Source organism: Lagenorhynchus albirostris, chromosome 18 (genome assembly GCF_949774975.1).
Source record: "Lagenorhynchus albirostris chromosome 18, mLagAlb1.1, whole genome shotgun sequence".
In the NCBI taxonomy this organism is placed as follows: domain Eukaryota; kingdom Metazoa; phylum Chordata; class Mammalia; order Artiodactyla; family Delphinidae; genus Lagenorhynchus; species Lagenorhynchus albirostris.
In genome coordinates, this window is record NC_083112.1 from 75,351,136 (window position 1) to 75,363,567 (window position 12,432).

General features: G+C 37.9%; 1 protein-coding gene across 1 annotated transcript in view; it reads left to right on the forward strand.

Annotated features, from left to right (window-relative positions):
• The window catches only part of MYO16 (myosin XVI), a 427,643-nt gene that overhangs the window by 157,139 nt on the left and 258,072 nt on the right, over positions 1-12,432 (forward strand). The window contains exons 11-12 of the mRNA XM_060128880.1: positions 181-291; positions 9,013-9,078. Coding sequence (XP_059984863.1) covers positions 181-291; positions 9,013-9,078 — 177 coding nt within the window. The remainder of the gene's footprint in view (positions 1-180; positions 292-9,012; positions 9,079-12,432) is intronic.

Consider the following 12,432-nt stretch of genomic DNA (forward strand, 5'->3'; position numbering starts at 1 on the left):
TACATTTCTGTGACCGTTGAATTTTTTGTTCCTTACAAGTGAACCATTTCATCTTTTAATAACAGTTTCGAATTCATGTGGTCTGTAAACTTTTGACATGTAATTGAAAATGGAACAAACAACTGTGAAGACAGTTGATTGGAAAGCAATTAGGATTGATCTTACCTATTTTTCCCCCAGGTCAAGCTGATACCTCCCGCTCCGAACGATGACCTGGCAACGCTCAGTCAGCTTACCGACAGCAGCCTGCTTTACGAAATTCAGAAGCGCTTTGGGAACAATCAGATCTATGTAAGTGCCCTTGAAATTGCCTTTGCACTGCTTTTGTCTTGCTGCGTATTTTCACCCGTCAGTGCTGCAAATGCGACAAGGAAGGGGCTCATTGTTACTTCTGGTCATGCTGAAAGCCTAAGGTGGATTTCTCAGAGTTTGGGTCAATTCTTCTGATTCAGTTAGAAGGCATTTTCTGCAAAGATTCACATTTCAGGGTTGTTAAGAGAAAGTTGGAGCCCTGAGGGTAGACAACTTTCCTCTTGTCATGTTTGCTGGAGAAGAAGATCTTGCTAGAACCAGCAGGATCTGCAGATCACTTATAAAAATGCTGTTTCTTTCATCTGCTTTAACTCAGCCTCCTAGATCTGGAGAACGAAGCCAAAGAGGAAAAGCTAAGTGTGCGTGAGGGATGCCTCTCTATTTGCATGAAAGAAAAACTATTGTTCTTCTAAATTATCAGGAAATGTCTTTGTCTAGTAAATAATTTATATACACATCTCTGATAATAGCATACAAATGTATGACTTAGATGGCAAACAGCACAGAGAATTGATTTGCTGTGGTTCTCTTCTGGTTTATATGTGCTATTTCTTCCAATACGTATATCAATTTTGACACTATGCACTCTCAGTGTCTCTCTCTCTCTCATTGATTTTGTTAAATTCATCTCAGAGCAATTCAATCAGAATGTCTATAGAGACATCTGATTATGCATATGTCTGCTATCCCTTTTTGATAACACCCGTTATTTTTCCTACTCTGCTGAGAAACTGATGAAGTAATTTTTATGTAAATGTGAAATCAGAGATTTCTTTACAAGTAATAAATTGTCAGGTGCTGATTAACCCATGAACATTCAATGCAGTGTCTTAATGATGGGATAAATTGCCCGCCACTGTAAATACACTTAAAATTAAATACTTCTATCAAAATTAATGGAATTGAGTCATCAGCAGAAAGTGGTGAAGCCTGATTAGTTTGGTCTGTTACTGCCCTGTTGCTTTTGTGTTATTTTTGTTCTCTTGTCTCTCCTTTTCCAGCATCGTGTTGATTCTTCTTCATTTTAACTTCTTAATCACATTATCAGCAGACCACTGCTTGAATAGTTTTGATTTCTCTTATTTCTTAAATGCTTTTCAAGTGGCTTTTTATCTCCCAATATCTACTACTCTGCATCCTAGCGGGCACCATCCTCATCATCTTTTCTCCAATAGCCTTCTGACTTTCTAGTGGAAACTTCATAATGAACTAGAGTAATTTTCGTAAAGAACAAATGTAATCTCGAAACTCCCAGTCTTAAAACTTTTCTGAGGCTTGTCATTTTTCTTGGAAGGACAGCCACAAGCCTTATTCATGATCTGGTCCCTAAACACTATCATTGATGATTCCTAGTCACTGGTCGCTGCCCACCTTCCTGCATCAGGGATTCCCCTTAGACTGTCTTTTTTTCCATAAAGTTCTCTTTCTTCCTCCACATAGTACATAGTTTTATAAACTCCCACTCAATACTTCTTCAGTCTTTAAGTAATCCTTCCCAGAACTTCCAGATTAAGTCTCTGTGGACCATCTTTCTGTAGCACACTTCTCACCGCTTGTGATTATAAACCTCGGTGGTGGTTTGATTAGCATCTTGCTGCCATGCTAGACTCTGAGCTCATGGGGAACAGGACCCCTGCTGGTCTTGCACTTCCTCATCTGAAATGACAACTACTTCCCACCTGTTTATCGGAGTCATGTCGCAGACCCCACACAGTGGACCACCTTCGTAGACTCTCTTTGCTAACTCTACTGGGTTTCTCTCTCTACCTGGATAATCAGAATTAGGGTTCCCTGCTTTGCTAAAGTTCATATAAAATACTATTAAAAAACAAAATTCAACTGAGTAAATTTTAGTGATCTAATTGGCTTTATTGAATGATTCATGAATTGGGCAACACCCCATCTAGCTAGCAGAGGGGAGCTCCAGGGGGCCACAGAAAGGGAAGGGTTTTAAAGGCAAGATAAGGAAGTCATAAAAAATATTGCTTCAGGCTTAGGTAACTACCTGTGGGGAACAGAGGGGTCTATGTAGCGATTACCTCATCATCTTTTGGGGAATGGAGAGGGGCATGTGACATATTACCTTACTGGTACCAAACGGAAAATTCCTGACTGTCTGGTCAAGACCACATTTCTGGGGGAGGTGGAAGCTTCAGTTAGGTTAGGTATTACGCCCCTGTCGGTTAGCCTGGCCTAGCATACGGGACTCTATTTTGGGCCTGTGGTTTTCTTTTTGAGGATATAAACTTTTCACTGTGTGAGGCATGATTTCCTCTTCTGTAGACCTGAAATATTGAAGAGCTGCACTACCTAGGATCAATTTTGTAATGAGTGCTCCAAGTTATGGTATTTGAATTTGCCTTTAATGGATAGACAAGCAATTTAAACGTTATTGATTGAATAGTAATAGGTGATTCTCGCAGTGTAGTCTCTGGACCACTGGATATGTGAACTTTTTATTACCAGTCTGCCCTCAGAGTAAGCTTTTAGAAACTCTTATAGCAATTTAATGGTTTAATTTCTGTCTGTTGAATCTCATAAGAATCAAGCCTTGCTTTTTGTATGTCTTTGTCTTTTTCAATTTCATTTTTCCAGGAGTTTTTTATTATGTTTTGCGGAAGTATTAGTCCACAGTGAATTGGAAATAAAAGTGTTCCCTCCCCACAAATACAAAAGCACTAGTTTAGTAGATGTTTCAACATTAAAATATTCAAATTTGGTTGTCCGTTCCCAACATGCCCCTCCCATCTCCGTTAATGACAACCTCTTTCTTTCAGTTTTCAGGCCAAAATGACTGGAAGAGTATTGGTGCTTCTTTTTCTTACATACCCCACATGTGATTTTCCTGCCAATCTCGTCAGCCCTGCCTTCAAAATGCAGACAGCATACCACCTCTGCTGCTGCTATCTGGGCCCATCAGCGCCCAAGAGAAAACACTGCAGCTGAATTAACCGTTCAACCAGGGTTTTCATCTCTTTTTGCTATAGTCCTATAGTCTGATTTGTTATATAAGATGATCTTTCGGAACAATCTGCAAGTTGCTCTTTTAACTGAGTGTATCGCCTCCCATTTGGATATCAGATTGGGAAGTTTCCCTCCTGTCTGTAGGAGTAGGAAGTTCCCGAACCATCAAACAGAAAGTGAATTGCAGGTAATGTGATATTCACTCACCAGGAAGTGCACAGAATAAATAACATTGTTAACATTCAAGTAATAGTTTTATAAACGATTTTTATCACAAAATATATTTTCAGATAGTCCCGGATTCCTTCAATATTTAGGCCCCCCCCAAATTATATCTCCATAAAAAATGCATTTTAGGGTATTTTTATTTTATTTTAATGTTCCTCATCTTTCTTAATTAACAGATTTCTCAATTCTTCCTCAATCTACTTTCTATCTTCATTTTTCTTCTCTGGAATTTAAGACTAATTTTCAGATACTTCACTAATAAAGTTCCCCTTTGGTTCAATTATTTCACTTTTATTTCCTTCCTCCTTTACTTGGCTATAAAATACTGGCCAATCCTTCTTTTAAGTGAATGCTGTCATGCATTATGACATATAAAGAGAATAATGCACAGCTCATGAAAGTATTGCTTCATGAGTTTTTATTTGGTGAACACACCTATGTAACCAGCAGCTTCATAAAGAAAAGGAGTGTAAGAAGCTCCTTCCCCAGTTTAATGTAATCATTACAAAAGTTTCTGGCATATACGCTTATGGATTAGTTTTGAATTTCTTTTAATTTTGTAGAAAAGGAATCATCCGGTATATTCTTGTTTGTGTCTGTCATCTTTCATCATCATTATGTTTCTGATACTCATCTATAGTGTTGCTTGTAGCAGCAATTATTTGTTTTTATCCCTGTAAGTAAGCTACTGTACAATAAGCTACTGTATGAATATATCCTCTTTTATTTATTTACTCTACAATTGAGGAATCTTTGAGTTGTTTCCACTTTTTGGTTACTATGAATAATACTGTTATAAACCATGCTATGCCTTTTGGGGGGCACACATATTAAGTAGCTCTTGGAGTAACACACAGCCTCACGTCTTTTGTGAGGTGCTCACCGAGGACTACAGTGCCAGCATCATCAGGTGTGTTCAGCTTCAGGAGATACAGCCAAATAGTATCTCAGAGTGGCTACATGCCCAATACGGACATCTAGGTTTCCACATCATGACCAACACTGGATGTTATCAGTATTATTTGTGTTATTAATTAAAAAAAAAAAAATCTAGCCATTCTGGCAGTTGTGCAGTGGTACTTCATTTTGGTTTTAACTTACATTTCCCTGATAACTGTCAACTTTAATAATATAATAGCCAGTTATTTTACCAGCAAAAGCAAGTTTATACAGGAAGAGCAGAGGAATTGAAATTCAGGTTGTGCCAACTATGGCAGACCACAGGCAAATCCCGAAAACAAGGCAGGGGAGCTTGCTTTTATAGGGAAAAGAGAGGGTTTGGGAGGGGCTGTAATAACTAAAGGATCCATTGGAGGAAGCATGGAGTCCAGAGCATGGAGGCTTCTCATTGGTTGGGCTGCTCCAGTCTCTGATGGGCTAGGCTGTCCTCAGGCTGAAAGATGTTTTTTTCTTTCTGTTGGTCAGTGAAATAGAGACATCTTTCTGTTATAGATAGATGTAGGGCTCTTCCTGTTTGGGGTAATTAAGGATGCATGGTAGGGGTGTGAAATCACCCCCTCCAGGCCTGTTACAAGTCCAGCTTTAGCTGAGGTTTTAAAAATTAGTTCCACATAACTAATGATGTTGACCAATAGGTGTCTGTTGCTGATTTGATTATCTTATCTTGTGAAGTGTCTCCAAATTATGTTGCCATTTAAAAATAAATGGGTTGCTTGACATTTTCTCCTTGATGTGTAGGGGTTTCTTAAATATTCAGGATATCCTTTCTTTGTCTGATATGTATAGATATAGATATATATTTATTGCAAACATTTTCTCCCAGTTTGTGGCTTGCATTTTAGTCTTCTAAAGTGTCTTTAGATAAAGAGAAATTTGCGGTTTTTACAAAGTTCTTTAGGGTTGGTACTTTTCGTGTCCTGCTTAAAGAATTTTGGCCTTGGTCCTGAAAATATTTTCTTATATTTCTTATATTTCCTTCTTGCAGTTTGGCTGTTTTAACTTGAACATTTCAGGTGCATTACCAGTGTGGAAATGATTTCACAGTGGTAAAAGAGGAGGGTCAAGACGAATATTTTCCCATGTGGATTCCCCCCACGCATTGCAGTGAGACCTTTGTTATAAACAAACTTGCCATAGGGAGTGAGTCTCTCTGAAATTGGTCTTTTGTTGTAGGGATCTGTTAGTCTGTCTGTAAACCAGTGCTAAAATATCTTAATCATTATAGCTATATAATAAATCTTGATATATAGAAAGTCCTCTGACTTTGTTCTTCAAAATGTCTTGGCTAATGACTCTTGGACATTCATACATATTTTCAAGTCCACTTATCAATTTCCGTTGGATTTCCATTGGTATTGCTTTGAATGTACAGATTAGATGAGAATAATTGAGATTTTTCCAATATTGGATTTTTTGTTTCATGGAACGTTACTATCCGTCCTTTGGTCATCTTTAATTTTTCTGGAACATTAAAAAAAATTGGTATAGAAGGCCTGTTTCCATTAGATCTATTTTAGGCATTTTTCAAGTTTTGATGCGATAATAAATGTTATTTTCTTATTGAAAATAACAAGCAATTGTGTTTTCTAATTGTTTATGGCTAATATATAGAGATACGATTTTGATTTTTTGTAAGCACATTTTATTCATCAAACTTGCTATATCCATATGTAAGTATTAACTTACGTGGAGATTCCTTTGGCTTTTCTGCACACACTGCTACGTAGTCTCCAAATAACGACTTTCATGTGTCTCTTTTAAATCTTGATAGTTTCTTTACTTTCTTTTCTTGCATTGTTTCATGGTATAGGGCTGTTAATAAAAAGATGACCGGCAGTGACAATAATTGACACTCCTGTCCTGTTTCTGATCCCAGAGTAAAGCTGCTTTATTATTAAAATCTGTGTTTTATCATTAAAATCTGTTTTTTATTATTAAAATCTGTGTTTTATCATTAAAATCTTTTTTTATTATTAAAATCTGTGTTTTATCATTAAAATCTCTGTTTTATCATTAAGCAAGTTGTTAGCAGTAGCTGTGCCGTAGGTGTAATCACTTTTTATAGATTAAGGAAGTTCCGTTATATTAATAGTTTTCAAAGTTATTTTTAATCAAGAGTGGGAATTGAATGTTATTAAATGTTTTTTGTCATTTATTGAGATGATCCTATAACTTTAGTTCTTGACTCCTTAGTATTATGAATTACAAGGGTTAATTTTCTAATATGAAGCCAACCTTGGGTTACTAGAATAAAGCAATTTGGTGGAAATATATTATCTGTTGAGTGTCTTATTGGATTCAACTTGTCAACATTTTTCTCAAGATTTTAGCATGTCTTTTAATGAGAGAGACCAGCTATAATTTTCTTTTCTTTCAAGGTACTAGTTAGGTTTTTAATATCCAGTTTATTGAGGCCTCTTAAAATGAAGTGAATCATGTTCCCTCTTTGCTGTTTTCTGGAATAATTTTTTTTTTTTTTAAAGAAGATGTTGGGGGTAGGAGTTAATTAATTTATTATTTTTGCTGTGTTGGGTCTTCATTTCTGTGCGAGGGCTTTCTCTAGTTGTGGCGAGCGGGGGCCACTCTTCATCGCGGTGCACGGGCCTCTCACTATCGCGGCCTCTCCCGTTGCGGAGCACAGGCTCCAGACGCGCAGGCTCAGTAGTTGTGGCTCACGGGCCTAGTTGCTCCGCGGCACGTGGGATCTTCCCGGACCGGGGCACGAACCCGTGTCCCCTGCATCGACAGGCGGACTCTCAACCACTGCGCCACCAGGGAAGCCCTGGAATAATTTGTATAACATTTGTTTATCTGTACATCAGCATTGAGAAGAATTCACTGGTGAATTCTTAGTTTTCTTTGTGGAAAGGTTTTAGACATAGATTCAATTTCTTGTACAAAAAATAATACTAGTTAGATTTCCTATACCTTGGTACATTTGTTTTGGTAAGATGGTGGATTGCTGTCCACATCATCTAAATATCCAAACTTAGTGACTAAAATATGATGCCTAATATCCTCTTCATCTGTTTTCATGTCAGTGGTATCTGTAGTGATGTCATATTTGGGATATTGGTAGTTGGTGCATTTCCTCTTGTTTCCTCAGTCAATCTTGTTAGGGTACTATATTTTTATTAGATTTTTCAAGATTGCCTTTTGGCTTTTGTTTTTTATTCCTTGGCATTTGTTTACTATTCCTTTAATTTCTGCTCTTATATTGGCTATTTAATTCTGCATAATTTGATGTAATTTGATGAGCTCCTTGAAATGGATACTTAGATCATGATCTGCCTTTCTTCTTTTCTAACATACACATTTCAGGCAATAATTTTCATACCAAGTATACCTTTAGTAGCATCTCACATGTTATGTCATAATCAAAATATTTTCTCATTTGCATTATGATTCCTTTTCTGGCTCATAGGTTATTTGCAGATGTATAAGTTCCAAACATTTGGTGATTTTCTAGGTATCCATTATTAATTTCTATCGTAATTCTCCCATGATCAGAGAACATACTCTACGTGACTCAAACTCTTTGAATATAATGAAACTGGTCGGTGTTCAGCTTCAAAGAATGTATATTGTACGGTTCTTGGTAATAGTGTTCTATATAAGTCAGTCAACTTGGTAATTATTTATTTCAAAATTTTGTCTGTTTGTTCCATTAGTTACTAAGAAAAAATTGTTAAGGTTCTCCACTATCACTGTGAGTTCATGTTTCTCTCCTTATAGTTTTATGCTAGATTTCAGTCTCATAGAATTTTAGAATTGCTATATCTTCCTGATTTATCATTTTATTATTGTGAAATGTCCCTTTTTATCACTGGTACTGCTTCCTACCTTAAAGTCTATTTTCTAAGAATTGAATATTGCTAAACCACGTTTCTTGCAGTAATTACTGTTTGCATGTGTATCTTGCTTCATCCTTTAACATTCAAGTTTTCTTAGTCTTTATATTTGAGTTAGCATTTTAATCCAGTTCATAATCTTTGTCATTTAATTAGTTAGTAGTTTACATTTGACATAATTACTGATGTATTTGGGTTTAAATCTAACATTTTATTACTTGATTTTTATTTGGTCCATCTGTTCTTTATGCCATCTCATTACTTGTCTTTTTTTAAATTAAAATTATTTTTATTTTCTTTTTGTGCTTTACTAACTTTTCTGTTATACATTTTATTATTATTCTTATGCAGCAACATAGAATTCATACCCCATTCACCGCCTCCACTCCATTTGGCCATGTGTTTTAATTTTGTATGTTTTTATTCAACTGGTGATTATAAAACCCCTTTAAGATAAGAAATTCTTAGAATTCAGTCATTTCACTTGTTACGTGTTCAGTGGAACAAGCCTATTGGTTTAATTTTATTTGAATTTTCTATTTATTTACAAACTGTTAAAACAGTTCACAAAATGGTAAAGTGTGATTTTGACTTATTCTCTATATTTTGCTCAGTGATTTTAAAATTATATAATTTTTAACTTTAAAGGTGCTATTTATATGGTCCAATAACTATTTATATCCTTTCCTTTTAACAGACTTTTATTGGGGACATCCTCCTGCTTGTTAATCCATTCAAGGAGATTCCAATTTATTCCACCATGGTGAGTATAAAATTTAAAATATCATTTAATAATGTAGAGTACCACTCACTAGACATGCCTATTTGTATCAAATGATTAAGAAGCAAAAACCGAAACGGTAAGTAAAATCAAGCTTCTCAGAAAATCCTACACTGAATGGTTGGATAATAGTGACTTTAATTTCTTCTGAGAAAATATTGACAAGGAATGTTATTTTGTCAAAAGATTTCTTTGCGCTTATAATGCGAAATTCTTATGATTGTAGTCACTAGACAGACGTCTAAAATCAAATGTTACACTAACTCTATTTCCCATGTATTTTTGATTAATTCAAGGTCAGTTGGTTTAGAGGTCTTTGAACATCATGACCGCTTTCAGAAGAGTATTATGATGTTAAAGCAATGGAATAAGAAAGGATGATACTGCGTTTATACATTTTTCTAAAAGACTTTCCAGCTTGAATCATGAGAGTCAAAATTAAAAAGAAATTGCTTGTGGAAAATCTTTCCAGGCAACTGAAGACGCAGCATGATCTCTGCTGTGTTGTCCACATCACTGTGGATAGCGAAGCATATTGTCATATCTCTTTGCCTAGTATTTTTGGATCAAACACACTGTCATGGGAGCTCTCTGTGTTTTGTGCAGCCGCAAGGCTGCTTCCAGTCCGAAACAGAATCCCTAATTAGGAGCAGGAGATAAAAGGAGGAGACGTGTGTTCTTGAAGCAGGGACGCACTCGCAGATGCTGGAGGGGCATGGGGTAGGGGAGAGAAAAAGAGAGGAAGAGAGAAAGAGATTACTCTCTCTAAACTCCAGAGGACGCTACTAAGAATTATTACAGAGATGCTTCCCGGGTACGAGAGGACCTCCCACTACCCCACCTTCCACTCTTCTTACCAAAAGTCAATTCCACCATTGCTTTAAAACTGCCTTGGAACTTGCCCACCCTTCTCATTCCACCCATTCTTACCCCAGCCTCATCCCTGGGCTAAGTGTGTGTGGAAGCATGACCGACTAGGGCAAAAGGAATTACAGGTACCCATAATCATTTTGGGAGTTCTGTCACAGGAGCAGGTGCAGGAAAAGGAGGGGAAGGAGGAGAAGGGGGAGGGGAGGTAACAATCACAGGGAAGATGGCGTCATTCAAGGACCAAGCCTACGGCATTGGCAAAGCAGCGTTCAGAAAACCAACGCACAGGCGCACGTCTGAGAATAAATGCCTGGGCGGTGAATCTGCATCGGCTCTTCACACTCAGTATCAGACTTTTCTCGATTGTCTCTCACCATAACCTTTACTGTGGAGTTCACAAACCAGAGATATATCACCTTGAGATCTCAGTGTGCAAAAGGATGACGAATACCCGGGGATGACTTCTCAAGGTCATATTTTTGACTACACGCAGTACAGGACTGATCAGTCATCCTGAATCCTCGAATTACAGATGAGATTCAGCTTCTCCAAAGTGTACCACGACACCTAGTGTGGGAGGCCAGGCCTAGGGCTTCCTCTGCTTTCACATTCCATTGACTTTCAGATGCTGCCGGCCTCCAGATGTCCCCACGGCCGGCATGTTGGGGTTTGGCAAGTAGCTAGGGTGGCTGGGCTTCTTAGCCGTGGAAGGAGAACTCTCCTGGGTTTAGAGTAGGGTGTAGCACACGGCAGGCCTGCCGCAAAGGGCTTTACGTATGCTACCACATTTAATCCCCAAAGGGACCCAATCAGTGTAAGTGTTATCGTTCCCTCTTTGCAGATGGATAAACTGAGACTTCAGGAGATCAGCTAGGCTTTCTAAAGTTCTCTCATGAGTGGCAGAGACAATTTAAATCCGGGTCTTGTAGCCGCAGAGCAGATGCAGGACAGACTACTCTCAGGGACCCAAATGCCGAGCCCAGAGACATATCACTAGTCATTGTATGTGACTGTTTGTGTACAGCAAACTTTTATTTTTCAGGGTGTGTCATCTATGTATAGGTATAAGATAACGAGTGGGAAATCCAGTCGGGCAAGTAGAGTGACATGTTCATACTATGGTGTGAAACCAGCAGCCACGCCCCGTCGAGCCCTTGGCATCAGGTTCCACAGGTTACCAGGACCCTGATGTTAGGGGCCCGTGAATGGCACTCTCATAAGCTACACGCTGCATGGTTGGCTTCAGAAATCAGACCGTGGCAGGATCCTGCAAATCTCCTGGATGTTTATTGACAGGTATCATGCACAGTGGAAAATAGGAGGGAATTGATCCGTAAAGAAGGACCTTACTTATTGGGCTCACAGAGTCCAGCAAAGACTAGAGATGACCCAAGCGAAGCTTATGGGATGCCATCTCATTTGTGAAAGAGCACTTACAATGCCCACGGACCAAAATCCTCTTGTTCCCAAATGATACAGACATGGAGAGAATAAGGTGAAATGGAGAGAGATGGCCTGTGGGAAAGGAAGGGGCTGACCCTGACAATATTTTCTGGACCGAATGGGAACATGCGATACTATTAGTAACGATCATGGTAACCAATGTAAAGTCGGTGGTTTGTCAATCACTCAGAAAACTAGAACGGCTTGGTGAAAACCTTCAAGGTTCAATATAAATAAGTGGAAAATGCTATTCTATTAAAATTATTATTTCATATTTACATTACTTCTTAAGTGTAGAATTAGCATCAAGCAAAGTATTACCAGGTGGTAGCAATAGAGTATTCTACAATACAAACTCTAACATGGCATGAAAAGAAGATTTACAGGAAAAGGGAACTGAGAAAGGTTAATGGTTTGATTATCATGAAAAAACTTTGGACACTCACGATTCTTTACCACATCTAATGTTAGTGAAACTTAACCTAAGGAGAATACCGAACTCCAAATAGGTTTGAAGAAACACAGCAGGAATGTGAGATGAACCCCACGTACACGTAGATTCAGGCATGCTCCTGGATCTCTTGGGTCTCACTGTGTTGATAACATCTAACGAAATCCTTACTAGGACTTTACAAAAACAAATGGAGTTTAAAAGCATTTTGTCAAAATTAGGTTAGATCCAGGTTGGACTTGGGGAGAAAGTGAAAGAGTGTTAGTGCAAGTTTAAAAAACCCCAAACAAACCCCAAATAGAAATTCATCCTGCAAGAGAACAAAGGTGGGCTAAACCTTCCTAGCTGGCTTATGAATTATCATGTAGACGTCACTATCATTCAAATATCTTTTATATTTATTTTAAATTCTGGAATAATTCAAAATGCAAAACGTTCAAGCGTAATAGGCAGTGTGTGCCCACCCCCCCACACGTGTGTCCTGTCGCTTAAAAATTTTAAATGAAACGTGCCATATGTTTTCATACGCACTCCTGAGGTTGGGATGCAGCTTTAGAGACGTGATACCAAGA